The following is a 13,789-nucleotide window of genomic DNA, read 5'->3' as shown; positions in this document are numbered from 1 at the left end:
TTCCTGAGCTGAGAGTGAATGGGTTAGCAGTTTATCGAATCGCAGGCTAATATCCAAGACTGAATCTGTAATGAAGTATGGGCTTCATTAGAGCTACATCTAACTAAACCCAACTAAATTCAGAGGAAAGTCAGGCTCTAAGTCGCAACCACTTTTGTTATCATAGGCAACACCTCTGTTCTTTGCAGGCTTTTTTGAATCATTCTCATGGAGAGTCAAGGAGTTAGTGTGCCATAGTGTGGGTGGCTGCGATCGGGGAACACCAGACAGAGTCTATAGTAAAGCTTCTTGCATTAGCATGGCGGCAGAGGAAACTATACAGAAAATGCAGTCCAGGAAAGAGTTCTTAGAAGATGAAACAGGGATTAAGCCAGAGTCTATTTTACCATTTGCTAAAACACTCAGTGCATTTGCCTTCATGGATTCTGCATTCCAGAGGACTGCACGCTGGGTTAATAAAATCCCTCTCTCTAACAGGCTTTGGAAACTCAGATGGTCACTGACTGCCCATATGGCAGAATTTGGCTGTTGCTATTAGACAGCTGCAGGAAGCTGAAGACAAGAAAGGGGAGACAGCCCCAAAATCTTGTGGACACATAGACATACAGAGAGACACACGGCTTTGCCTCGTGGCAGGAACTTTCAAAATACGTTCCTCATCAAAACTCCAGGATCCTCTTTTCTTTTTTTCTTTCAGGAACCGCAGTTTTCACTTTTGTTTTTCTTAGGTGATATGTATGTGGTTTAACCCCCCTACACCCTGAGCTTAAGTTTCAAGAGCGTTTTAAAACAATTAGCACACCTACAAGAAAAATAGCAAAACACCACATTTCCGTTGCTCACAGACATAAAGGGAGATTGAGTTTAGCATTATTCCTTGGGGAAGAAATTATATGCTCCCCAGTAACGCAATGCCAAACCACTGCTCAGTTTGGAGTAACAAATGCCATTCTTATTGCGTCTTAAAAGCTCAGACTGTGTTTCTTTTCTTAACTTGAAATTGTGTATTTTGGTACTGCTTTCAAACAACAGTTTAACAGAACAAAGGAATTATCTTTATGAGACAGCCAGGGAAATACACAAAGAACAGGAAGATGCAGCTAACCTAAATAATGACATTGAAAACAAAATAGCTATCGGGCTATAAATAAACAATATGAAGTAAATATCATTCTTTTTATTAAGAGAAGACACAGACTTAATTCCTGGGGATAATGACATCTACTGTTTCCTCAAACTTTAGTTCTCATTTTTTTCAGTCAAGCCACAGAGTAACATTTCCTAATTTCTTCAACTTTTTACAGTATGAACTTTCAAACCACTTCTTTTGGAGAAAATTGCAAAGCCCAGACTTGTATGTTTAGGAGAAAGGTCAGATTTTCTAAAACAATAAAATTGCTCAAACTGCTATTTTTGAACTCTGCAAATACATGCATTCTTACAGGGCAGGGAAGTAAACATACACATGACTGCATTAATTAAGACAATACTTAGTTTCCTGCAACACAAAGGAATTTTCTTATTTAGACTAAGTCTTTAACGATGTGATCTCCCATTGTGTGTATGTGGGCGTGCAAAGCAGCAACTGCAAATTCACAAAAAGGCAAGGACTGGTCCTGACCTGGTGGGTGAATGGGGAAGGAATTAAATAATCCTCTAAACCAAAGCCAGAATCAGCTTTCTGAGCAACAGACTCAGTCACTCCAGACATCTCACTTTTGGTCATACAGTCCCAAATGACCTGAGCAGAAGCCTGGTTCACGTGCTTTTTTTTTTTTTCCCTGGGGATTGCCTTGTTGAGTATCTTGGGCAGGAAACTGGACTAGATCTAAAATAAGCACTCGCGTCTCCCCCTCCCCGTCCTGACCAGCAGCACCAGGCTGAAGTGCTTGCCTAGTGGAGGCAAGAAACGTGTGAGAGTAAAGTGCTCGTGAAGTGGCCGAGTGCTCGAGAAACGCTCTCGGGCTGACAGTCAGCAAAACCCACGACCGGCACCGGCAAAACGTCAGGGCATGGCACTCGTCCCCATCCCTCAGGCTTTACCTGCTGGTGGGCGAATGGCTGGGAGGGATGTCCTGCACAAAGCTCTGCTCCATGCCCGGGATCCTGGCTGGGCTGTGGGGATGGTAGGCTGTCAGTACCACGCTGCCCGAGTCCTTCATCTCCATGGTCATAGGCACATGTCGGCCCTACTGCGGGTGACAAAGGAGACCAGGGGGTGCTGACGGACCCTGACGGGAGGGTGAGAGGTCCTGTCACGAGCACGAGCGCATGGCCTGGCTCCGCAGCAGCCTTTCACCACTATTTGCTGTCAGGAGAGCTGTGTAACTGAGACACGGCTCCTCTCCCTGTTAGGAAAGCCGAATTAGCATATATTCAAAAACACCGCCCACAAAACAACCCACAGGGAAGTTACTACATTCCTAGGAAACTAGAAACCTGAAATAATCCTGCATGGCACTGAGCAACCACTGGCAAAACTTCTTGCTTGCTTGCTTTTTGTTTCCTTTGAAGAGCGAATTTCTTAATACTCCTTGGGCTCCTAAAACAGGCTCGACTAAGTGAAATCATTTGCTGGTCAAGCAGAGAACGCTATTCAAACACAGAACGTGGTTTGGCAGAGCAGGGAGTGACATTAAGGTGTTTACATGAGAATTTCAGAAACCAAGAGAGCTCTGCTCTGCTTAAATTATCAAGCAGCAAGAACCTTGATTTCCTACATGCCAGATCATTTCAGTGGCAGGGAACTGCAGTTGCTTTCTCCTGAAAACATGTTAAGCTTTCATTTTGGTTGATATAACCATGTATGTAATTAAAAGGGCACTGGGAAATAAGTGAATTATTTTTACAACAGTGTGAGTTCATCTGGAGCAATCCCATAAATAAATACACCCCGAGATGCTTGATAATTTTTCACACTTGCACTTGATCTTTGTATGCTAATTACATGTTTTTCACTCAAAAGGAAACCAGCAAGCAAAAATATCGGGGTCCAGTTCTAGAGTATCACCCAGAGAAAACTCTGGAGACAAAATGAGAAAACACACTTCCCATTATTTTCCTCTTCTGCTTCTTCAGCGTTTGAGGGGGTTTTGAAAATAAATGTATCTGGTAAACATCTATTCCTGAAAACTATTGTCCTGTCTATGAAATCACAGGATCTCCATAATTTTACTCTATAAGCCACAGCTCTGAGCACCTTGTGAGTACGTGGGTGAAACGCCAGCCTCTATGCACCTTTGTCACAGCTGCTGGGGGCGTCCCTGGCACAGGGTCCTGTGCAAAAAGCCTGTCAGGCTCCTCTTTCGCATCCCCCTTGAGCGAAGTTGCTCTCCCTAGCACTGTTATAGGGCTGTGTAAATTGCACTGTCCATCTCTCCAGTCAGTAAAGTATCCCAGCTTTTGAAGGGCACAAAAATGATTAATCTCATCTCCATCTTCCCCCTGAGCTCCGTATGCTGCCTGGAGGCACATGACTGTTTCAGTCAAATCTGTTACTGCAGCCCATTTAGCCAGTGCCCAAGTTAATTTTAAATTAGCCAACACAGGACACTGATAACAGTACGGTTGGCAGCACTTCTTGCCAGACCCACCCAGGAAGCATAAATATTTGAGCATGCTCAGCCTCTAGGCTTGCTCTTGCTATGCTGCTAACGTATCCTGGTTTAAATATTTTAAAGACAGGTTGCCCAGCATAAAATCATGGTTGTTTCCACAGCAGCATGAAGGCCCTCTGGGAGCTACCATGCAGCCATGGACACATGCTAGAAACGAAGGAGAAGGCTCTAAGCTAACTCTGGAAACATTGCTTACTGCCCACAGCATCAGGACTATATCCCACAGTGCCTCCAGTGAGGACCAGGGTGAATGCAACAACTAGCAAAGGCCTCTCTATGCTCTGTGATTACTGGGGTATACGGGAGAGGGGTAGGGTCTGAAATATTAGAACAGATGCTATCATGGATCTCATTTCCCAACTCTGCGGAGCACTGACTGAATGCCAGATTGACGCCTGGCTGTTGGATGACCAAGGATACTGCTGCCAAAGTGATTTTTTCCCCCTTCCTACCCTGGCTTTATATTCCCCTTTCTGGACCAGAAGGTGGCTATCCCACTTCTCTGATGAGGGGGAGTAAATTATAAATATAGATTTATATTTGGCACAAATGCAAATAGATATTTTGAAAATTAATTGGTCAAAACACATATATGAAACAGAGAAAAAAAAAGATAAATATATATTATAACGTAACTGCTGACACCTTTTAAGGGCATTATTCACAATTTACTTCAAGAAACCAAACATCTGAAGAAATCCACATAGTGGAAGGCACCAAACACTATCAGAAAGGGAATACATACCCTTTAGGAGAACATGGTGTGGACAAAATATTGGCTGCAACTCCAGAAAAGTATTTTTTCTCCCATTCCTAGCATCAAAACACTAGGCTTTCTCCACTACCATCAGACAATAAAATGATGGTTATGTGCTTTAAGCTATGTGTAGATGAAACCCACAGTAGAAATACCATATATTTTCAGTATTATTTTTATTTCCTCTATTCCCATAATAAAAAAACACCCCAAACACCAATGTGACTTAGAAAAGAATAGTTACCCTCTCAATAGTAGAATGCTTATACAGAAAGGAGGCCCACACTTATTAAATGGGATTTTCTCTCTTAGAAAAATAAACATGGAAGATTTTATTTGGAGATTTATAAAGTGCTGGCGCACAAACTGGAGGCTTGCATGGAAATGGCAGACTATTTGGCACAAGTTAAAATAGATATTTTGAAAATTAATCAGCCAAAATACATATGTCAAACTGAGAGCTAAAAATGTTTGTATGCATAATGGCTCTCGGGGTTAGACATCTGCATATTACTGGAAAGCAAAAGATGATGTTAAATCAACTAGACATACACACCAATCATTAAACAAAGTTTTAACTGGACTAGTGATACAGCCATAAGAAAAGTGCACAAGGCAACATGGGCCAGATTCTTCCTTCAGTTCTATCTGTGCAATTCTGTTAGATAAAGGAGAATTTATTCTCCTGGTTTCTAAGGAAGTAAATAGGGAATTATTTTAATCCAACATGTTTGTGTTTCTACAGGATGCCCTTCAATACTAGGTTGTGGAGTACTCAGGACTATGACAGTTGTTTTTTCAGGTGGTTGATAGTTCCATAGACTTTTCAAGTACTCTGGAAATGCCATTTTGGTGAGCAATAATATTGTGAGGATGCTTTTGTGGCAATAAGCAAAGTGAAGGTACAGCTAGAGAAGCATCTGTAAGGAGTCTGCAGCCAGTTAACATATGAGCAGCCTCTTCAGGTTTGGTAGGCAAGGAACTTGTGCTTTCAAATTTTACATTAGGCTCATGCCAAGAGGAGTGCTTTGCATTTTCAGAAATTTGGCAGAAGAGTTATTTATATATGTATCAGTGGGCCCAGACTTTGAAAACTAGGAGTGAAAAACCTTTATTAGCCAATTACTTCAGAAGCGTAAGTTAGTGGCTACATAGTTGTACAAGCAAACCTTCAGCTCTTCTTTTGAAGAATATCTGTGACAGTCATATACACGAAGTATAAACACATAGTCAGTAGTTAAAGCTTACCAAGATGAAAAAGAAATTATCATTGTTGTTAATAATATTTATTTATTTACATAATATTAGTAATCATTGTGGCAACAACATGATGGGCCAACTTTGTGTAGCAAGTTTGATGTCTATTGCTTGGAAAGGAACGATTAATATTTTTCCATAGATTTTAAACCTTTTCTGGTTAGGTCCAAGGGGGGCTGTCACTGAGAGGAATGGGTTTTGTCAGCTCAGGGTCCTTGTCCCAAGATGGCAGGGCCATACATGATTATATCATAAGAGTAGACCCACCGAGCCTTGGGAAGTGCAAAACTCCGCTTTGAACTACAAATCACAGAAAAATCTCTGGGTATTGAATTTCATTGCTCGCTTGCAGCTTAAATTAGCCAGTTGGACAGAATTCACAAAACTTTGAAGTTAATTTTGGACCAGTTTAATGTGAACTTGGGTTAGATTAAGTTTTAAAAGGAAACTGTAAACACAGCATTTTTCACTGATTAAATCAAACGAAATAGAGTGGAGCAATACACAGAGAAATATCATCCTAGCACTGTGTCTAAATTTCTTCATCCCTTTTGCAATACATTTTGTATCTATCTGTGTGAAAGAAACCAAAACCAGAGTCACTGTACTTCTCCATGCCTGGGGGGAGGGGAAACGGCATCTCTTACTTGTCTCTAATTTGACATTTGGATGGAAAGATGCTTGAGGAGTGGGGGGCAGAAAGGCTCACCACACCAATGAGTTAGTGTGAGCAAAAAGCACCTGGACACTCTGAAAATAAAGGAGTATCACAATGTCAGATGAAAGTCAAGGAGAGTGGCATGTGAGTGCCCTACTGCACAGTATGAATACCTCCCATGCAAAAAGTGTCTGAGAAGGGGCTGACTCTTGCATCAGGAAAATTTTCACTGTGGCTTGAGATCTTTTTCCTTTAAAATAATTTTATGCATCATGAAGGATAGTTTCTAATGATTGATTTAGCTTTTGTGCTTTCTATTCCTGGGATGCTGGAAGTATTACAGTCTTTTTTTTCCACTATAAAGGTGAGGTGTTTGTGTGCCTCAGCATGGGCAGCTGGGAATGTGAACAAATGGACGAGATTCATTGGTAGCATCAAAAAACACCCACCGCTTTTAGATCACTGAAAAATGCCTAAGGCAAAAAAATAAACAAACTTAGAGGAAAAGTTCTGTTCTGCTTTCTTCATCATTTCAAACTGAGATTAAAAACTGTTGCTTGCCCTTTACAAACAGGTTAGGTAACAAGGCTATTTAGGCAAAGAAAATAGAAGCCAAGTATCATGGCAGTTGGTGGTTTTTCAGAGGTTTTTAATTAGACTACTTAATTAGCATACATCTTTGTTAAATATAACCACACATATTTCAGTTCCAGGATCTGTTTAAATATACATTATATTTTGGTGAACTTTAACATGGTCATTTTTTTATCGAGTGATTTGCTATAGATTCTTCCGTCTTAAAAAAGATACAAACATAGACAAAAATTCTTTAGGCAACTTTGTGTAGCTCCATGCTTAGCAGTGACTGTCTTTTATTTTCTAGGAGGTCAAAAATTGGTTTTCCGTAGTTCAGATTAGACTACCCATATATTATTCCCATGTTAATTATGTACAGAAAAGGAAACTTCCTTAATCTGTCTGCCACAATAGGGCTTTCTGGAGGTTTACTTTAAGAAAAAGCTCATATCCTTTCATTCATCCCTTAGGTTCATACTCCTTCATGACTTGTTGATCTAACCACTTCAGCTGGGACAGCTGACATCCACAGCTGAAAGCTGTGGTCTGGGTTTTTTTTTTTGTTCTGAGGCAGTAAGTTAAAATTACATGAAGGAGCGGTAATGTGGTTAAGTTAGGAAAAGTAGCATTGGGAGAGGCTGGTTGCTTCTCTGAACCATTTCTGTAAGCACAAGCTGAAAATGGAAATTGGTCTCTTCAGCATGGAAGGGGAAAAATGGTAAGGTATAGACAGCAATGAGCGTTTTCAATATATGTGTCACTATCCTGATGCCTGTGAAGCAGCTCGAGCCCTCATATTAAAATTAAATATATATTTATGAATACTTATATATTCCACGTCAGACAATTAAGGTTGTAATAAAAATAAGTATAGGAAGATACTTTCTTATATAAAAAGCCAACCACACAGAGATTTATAACATTATCTTTTTAAAAACACTGTTTTCCAGGGGTTAGTCAAATGCTTAAGCAGCTGTATGTGTGTGTGTGTGTACATATATATATATATATACATGTATACATATTTGCTGGATATCTGTATATACACACATAACTCCCCTACGCATGTAGTCATTGTTTTAACATTTAACATTAACAGTTTGGAAAGTACTTTTGTAAAGGAATGGGTGAAAAAGATAATATATTTAATCAGCCACAGAGACAACCACATCAGGAGATACAGAGAACATACTGTGTGAGCCACAGAAATGACACCTCTTCCCTGCAAGCGGTTAGTTAGCAATTTATTCTCTGCAGAAGGTATGTGTTTGTTTTGATGAGATGTCTAGGAAGACTAGCGGGTATTCCACCTAACCATTATTAAATCATACAAATTAGTCCTAAGTGGAAACACATAAATGAACATAACTCTGCTAAGCACATCGACAGAGGTTTCTAGGCCACTTTTATGGCACAGTATTGAACACCATGAACTTAAATATGTTTTAGAAGCACTAGAAATAAATTTTGCCACTGCTCCAAGTGGGTGGTTGCATCACCATGATGAGCTAAATGAGCAATGATAATCAGAGGGTGACAGAAGGGAATTTTACGATATAATGCATCTGGGAATTACTAGCTTGGAAGCTGGCAAAGAACATTTCCAATTTTTTGCTTAACAAGGTCAAGCATGAGCCTTTCCCTCTGTGATACTGGCACCAGGAACTTTGTTTCATAGTTGAAAAATATATTGGAGTTTGAGGACATGGAAATCTAATATTAAATTTTGTCATTGTACATTGTTCATAGAAAAATAAGGATTCCTGGGGTTATTGTGCTGATTTTGTTAGTGTAAATTGCTAGCCTTCTCAAAAAAACAGAAAAAAAAAATGCAGTTCTTCTGAAGGCATTTCTATTAGAGGAAAGAAATATCATGTAGTTATTACTTATTTGTTTCATTTGGATTTTGTTGGGGTTTTTTCACATGTAATTTATCAGTGGCCTCAGTGGGTTACAATCCATGGTATGCAACCCTGTTAGAACAAAACAAAGTCCCACCAGGGATAAAACGGACCCATTTTGTCCAGATTAATTTCATAGATGAATGTTTCACACAGTGAGGAAGCCAAGACTGCAGATGACTTCTTTTTGGTTTGGAACTTCAGGGAACAGATGGGAAAGCGGCAGCATTAATCTACCTTAATGGATCCGAAGAACCATGTTTATTATTTGGCCTTGGTTCAGATTATTTTTTTCTTTTCAATGTCTGTGCTTTCCTGAATGACCTCAGACTCTTATCAGAAACTTTTTCCTTAATTTCTCTAGTGTACATTTTCCTCACTTTTGATCATACCTTAGTTGTCATGCTTGATTATAGGTTTCAGTCTCAAAAAGGTATGGGCAGTGTCTAGCTGTTTTTGCAAAGTGACTATCATACAGGAAGATGCTTGAAGGACTGAAGGGAATAGGCAAGAATGAGCTCTCTTGGCCCCGGCTCCAGGGACTGTGGGTACTGGGGAGTACGAGGAGAAGGGGCTGCGGAGGGCGGCTCAGCTCATGTGCTCTTGCTAACCAGCATCTCCTATTGCCACTGTGGGAGGCAGAGGACTGAGCTAGATGGACCACAGAACTGACCTTATAGAACATTTCTTGTGGTCCTCTGTTCTCAGAATGAATTTTTATTAATTACTGTAGAATAGGATGGGCACAAAACTGGATAGAATACAGGTTATCCGTATTTCGGTCTCCCAAAAAGATGCAGACAACGAACAGAGATACCGATTATCATAATTTAAATACTTTTATTTGAGGACATTGTGGTATAAGAAGTCAAGGAAAAACAGCCGTATATTGTCTGTTAAAAAACTGTTTATACCCAGTTCATAATAGTGATTTTGTGCAGTTATTACAAAACTCAGGTGAGGGTCTCAGTCAGAGAAATGAAGTTCCAGAGATTTTTTTGGGGACTTTATTTTTGGAAACTTGTATTTATCCTCCAGTACCTTTGGAACTGGAGGAAAAATTCAGGAGACGCTGGAGATAAGATGCAGCTTGGAAATAAAAGAGAAAACTTATGATGATTCTACTTATTTTTGTTTTTACCATACTTGTCTGATCAAAACAGGTTCCTGTTATTAAGCAGAAAGGTGTCGTGAGCTTACCTATAAGTGGAGGCAATGCACATTCACATATTCACCTTTGAACTTTAGTCCCCCAACGATCAATGATGACACCCCGTGGAGGACCTCAAATTCAGTTTGTGGTCCTGCTTGCTATCTTCTTCAGGGAAATATGGCATAAACATGTATCTTGCCTATGAAAACAGATTGCCTTCTAAATTTATGAAATCTTAGATTTGCTTCTAGCTTTACCAAAAGACAGAGTGAGTACTGTTCCCCACAGGGATCAGCAAATCTACCTTGGCCCATCAAATATGTTTTCATAGCACTACCAAACTGCAGTGCTCCTGTGCAGAGGACTCTTGTCTGCTGTCAGCCCGCACGGTGCACAGTAAAGCTTGGCTTACTTCTAAACACAGTATCAAAAATCTCTGGACTCCTAGTAGTGCTGTCTCTTTGCATATATTTCTGCTTGTTATGTGAAACATAATTTTCTTTTACTTCTTGCAAACAGCAATTCAATTATATCTCTCCAGTTTTTCTGCTCTCTGACATTTCAATCTGTATTCCCTTCTACTGAACTAGAAAAAAATACCACTAAATGAAATTCGAAAAGAAAGACAGAAACTAGCAAACTCATAATTCATTACATGTAGCTCAGCATGACTCAAATAAGGACAAAGAAGCACATTTTTTTTAAAAAAAATATTAGATACTGGTAAATTGGGAGTCTTTTGTCCTCGAAGTCTGATCATTTCATGAATGAGTTACTACAGGTCTGTTAGTATACTGAAAACACTTTTCTTGTGTAATCATGCTAAGTATGCATGTCTCAGCAAAGATATATGGATAAATGTGAATCATAGCAAATGGAACTTTATTCAGTTATCCAAGTTTTTATTCAGTGACCTAACTGGTATGCCAAACCTGGCATTTGCTAGTATAAAATAGACAACTGAAACACTGAATAAACCCCATTTTCCTGGGAAATTACTGGTATTGCAACAAACAAAAAAACCCCTTTCACACACATAATGCAAGGCCATGCATTTTCCTGGGTGATCCATTGTATCTAGTGCCCAAAGTGTGCTTCATTCTTTCTCAAAACAAGAGCTATAAATAGGCAGGCACTTTGTGCCATTTTAATGCTGAGTATTACACATTCCAGCAACTTCAGTTTTTCAGCTGGTTATTTTTATTTTCCTTTGTTGTGACTGAGCCCAGCCTACTGAAATGCCGCCTACTCCTTGAAAGAAAAATCTAGGAATAAATTCAAAGATCAGAAAAGGGCTTTACCTAGAAATACTCATGAAACAAGGAGGAGAGAATGCAGAAAAATAAATGAGAAGGCCAATCTGAATGTAGAGTGTTTTGTTTGCAAACAGCAATGAACTTTTGTCTGAAAAACTCTGACTTTTCTGGTGTGACTATAAATCCCAGTCCCTAATGAGGAACATCAGTAGGCTCAGGAGGGATGAAGGACATTTTTTACGGCAGGTCAGAAACCTGCCTGAAAAGATGTTCCTTTTTCTTTCTTTTTTTTCCCCCCCTTCTTAATATAGCCCCCTATTGTTTCCATACCCTGGGAAGTGGCACTCAGAAAGCCAATAATTTCCTCTGAACACTTATAGAAAACACCAGGAATGATATGAAACATTATTTTCCCTTACAAATAGTTTCAGTTTGTGGATGAACTATTACAGCATGAAGACAGGTTTATAACGCATCACAGGGACTTTGTCACCCTATTATCTATAGCAATAGAGCCCTCAAACTTGCAATCACCATCCTGCTAGCAAAAAATTCCTAAATCTGCATTCATGTCAGCAAGTTTTTCCCGGATGCTCTTTGTGTTAACAGATCTCTGTGCAATGCCAAGTCTTTAGTTTTCATCTGACTGCTGGAATCATGCTCTGGTGTCAGCCTAGCCTTGTATTGCCCATAGACTGGCTCCTTGGGGACGCCACATCCCTTGGTAATAAGCAGTGGCAAGACTCCTCCAGGGACAACCACAGGCAAAGCCATCTGCTTAATCTTCGGCACTGCATTAAGGGCAGATGTGATAGAAACAGGAGGTCAGAAGAACTGCATTATGCTGAGTGTGTCGTTGTGAATGCAACTGTGAAGCTGCCTGATTTGGAAAAGCCAGGGTGTGCAGAGTGTTTTTCTGGTAGATTTACACAACTTCTCTGTGAGAGTACTCTAGAAGAGAAATACTCAGCAAATCTGACTTTGAGTTAACAATAAATTGAATAGCTTTACTGTCCCTCTTCAGAGGATTTAAAAATTTAATAATGAATTATGGAAAACTCCTGTTCCTGGGAAACATTGTCTATGTGGCATCATAACTATTCTGTAAACTGGCAGACAGTGATTTTTGTGGTCTCATATTGATGTCACTGCAGTTTTATTCTGGGCTAAACTTCTCTGACCAAAATAGAATTAATCTTTATTTATGCCACTGCAAACAATGCTAGTACAAATGGCTGATCAAAGCAACTGCTCCAGCTTCTAATGGTTGGGCAAGGATGGGTGCTGTGACCTGTGACTCCATGGTTCTGCACTGCTCAGGAAGAAGCTAGTTTGCACAGAGCTTTGATACCCTAAACTTCTGGTCTTTGTTAGACCATCCTCCCAGGTTCTTGGCCCTCCTCCATCTCTCCAGTAATTCTTTGAGCCCCAAAGGCAATGCTGAAGATTTGTTGTGTTGGTTTAGTTCTTAATTTTCTTTTTATAGTGTTTTTTTCAGGGTGATTCTCTTCAGACGAGTAGGAAAAGGCCAGTTTGGCAAACCCCAAAAAAGATCAAAATGTTTACAATTGGTAGTGAGTATACAGCAAACAATGCAGGCCACTGGTCACCTGGACTTAAGCACAGGAAAAGGCTGGAACACGACTGCATTTTCTGTGCTGCAGCCTGCACTCTAGTAACCAGTGTCTATGGGTGCCAACTTTTCCTTCATAAGCTGATAAAAACGGGTATTTGTGCTTGCAGCAGCTAGAGGGGCAACTATCCAAATGTGATCTGCTGTGTAATACAGACAGGGCTTCCTCTGCACTGACAGCAACTCTTGGTGCTGCAGATCATTTGATGATTTGCCCTTTACTAAGTAATCTAACTCTTATTCCCACTATATGCCTGAGAACTGTATCCTCATTTGGATTGCAAAATTATTGCAGCCCAGGTACTGAAAATAAGTTAAAACAATTTTTAATTTTTAATTTTAATTTTAAAATTTATTTGTAATTTTGAATAGCTGCCAAGATTTTCTTGCTTTGCAATTGCTGCTCCAGAGAGACTGTATCCAGAAAATCACTTAATAAAATGCCTTTCTGTTGGAGAAGCCTACTCACCTGACCTTGCTTCATCTGCAGAGAGGATCAAAAAGATTTCTTACCGCAACTGATATGCTGATTCCATTGGAATACAATACGGTGTAATTATGATACATATGTACCATTTTAAGTTGCAAGTAATCCCCTAAAGGGCTTTGTATAGTTCCACTTCACAGTGTACCAAAGGTGCAAAAAGGAAGGCACAATCCCATAAACTGGTACATGACTCCCAGCTTTGGCTCTCTGACTGCAGTGAATGATGCATTCTTGTGTTATTGCTTTTGGGTCAGATGCTACTAACTTACTTTTTAGGAAAGGGCTAGAGCAGTCACAGTTAAAAAAAAAAACAAACACAAACAAAAGAAGAAAGTATGCCCTTTTACCTGGAGTATATGATTAGAAAACAGAGAAGGCATCATATGAAATGTTCAGCACGAGCACAGGAAGAGCCTGTCCAACTCAATATGCCCAGTCTTTTCTTTGTGCCCTTGTTTATCTGAAATTAACTTCCCTTATTTTTTCACTTTGCT

The 13,789-nt window shown here is 39.8% G+C and overlaps 1 protein-coding gene across 1 annotated transcript in view; it reads right to left on the bottom strand.

The window, feature by feature from the left end:
- The window catches only part of ARHGAP28 (Rho GTPase activating protein 28), an 80,287-nt gene extending 77,955 nt beyond the window's left edge, over positions 1 to 2,332 (bottom strand). The window contains exon 1 of the mRNA XM_005437534.3: positions 2,044 to 2,332. Within this exon, the coding sequence (XP_005437591.1) occupies positions 2,044 to 2,174 (131 nt within the window). The 5' untranslated portion in view covers positions 2,175 to 2,332. The remainder of the gene's footprint in view (positions 1 to 2,043) is intronic.
- Between the last annotated feature and the right edge of the window lie 11,457 nt (positions 2,333 to 13,789).

This window comes from Falco cherrug, chromosome 3, assembly GCF_023634085.1.
Source record: "Falco cherrug isolate bFalChe1 chromosome 3, bFalChe1.pri, whole genome shotgun sequence".
In the NCBI taxonomy this organism is placed as follows: domain Eukaryota; kingdom Metazoa; phylum Chordata; class Aves; order Falconiformes; family Falconidae; genus Falco; species Falco cherrug.
Note: the sequence above shows the minus strand (reverse complement) of the source record. Positions and strands in the feature narration are given on the sequence as shown.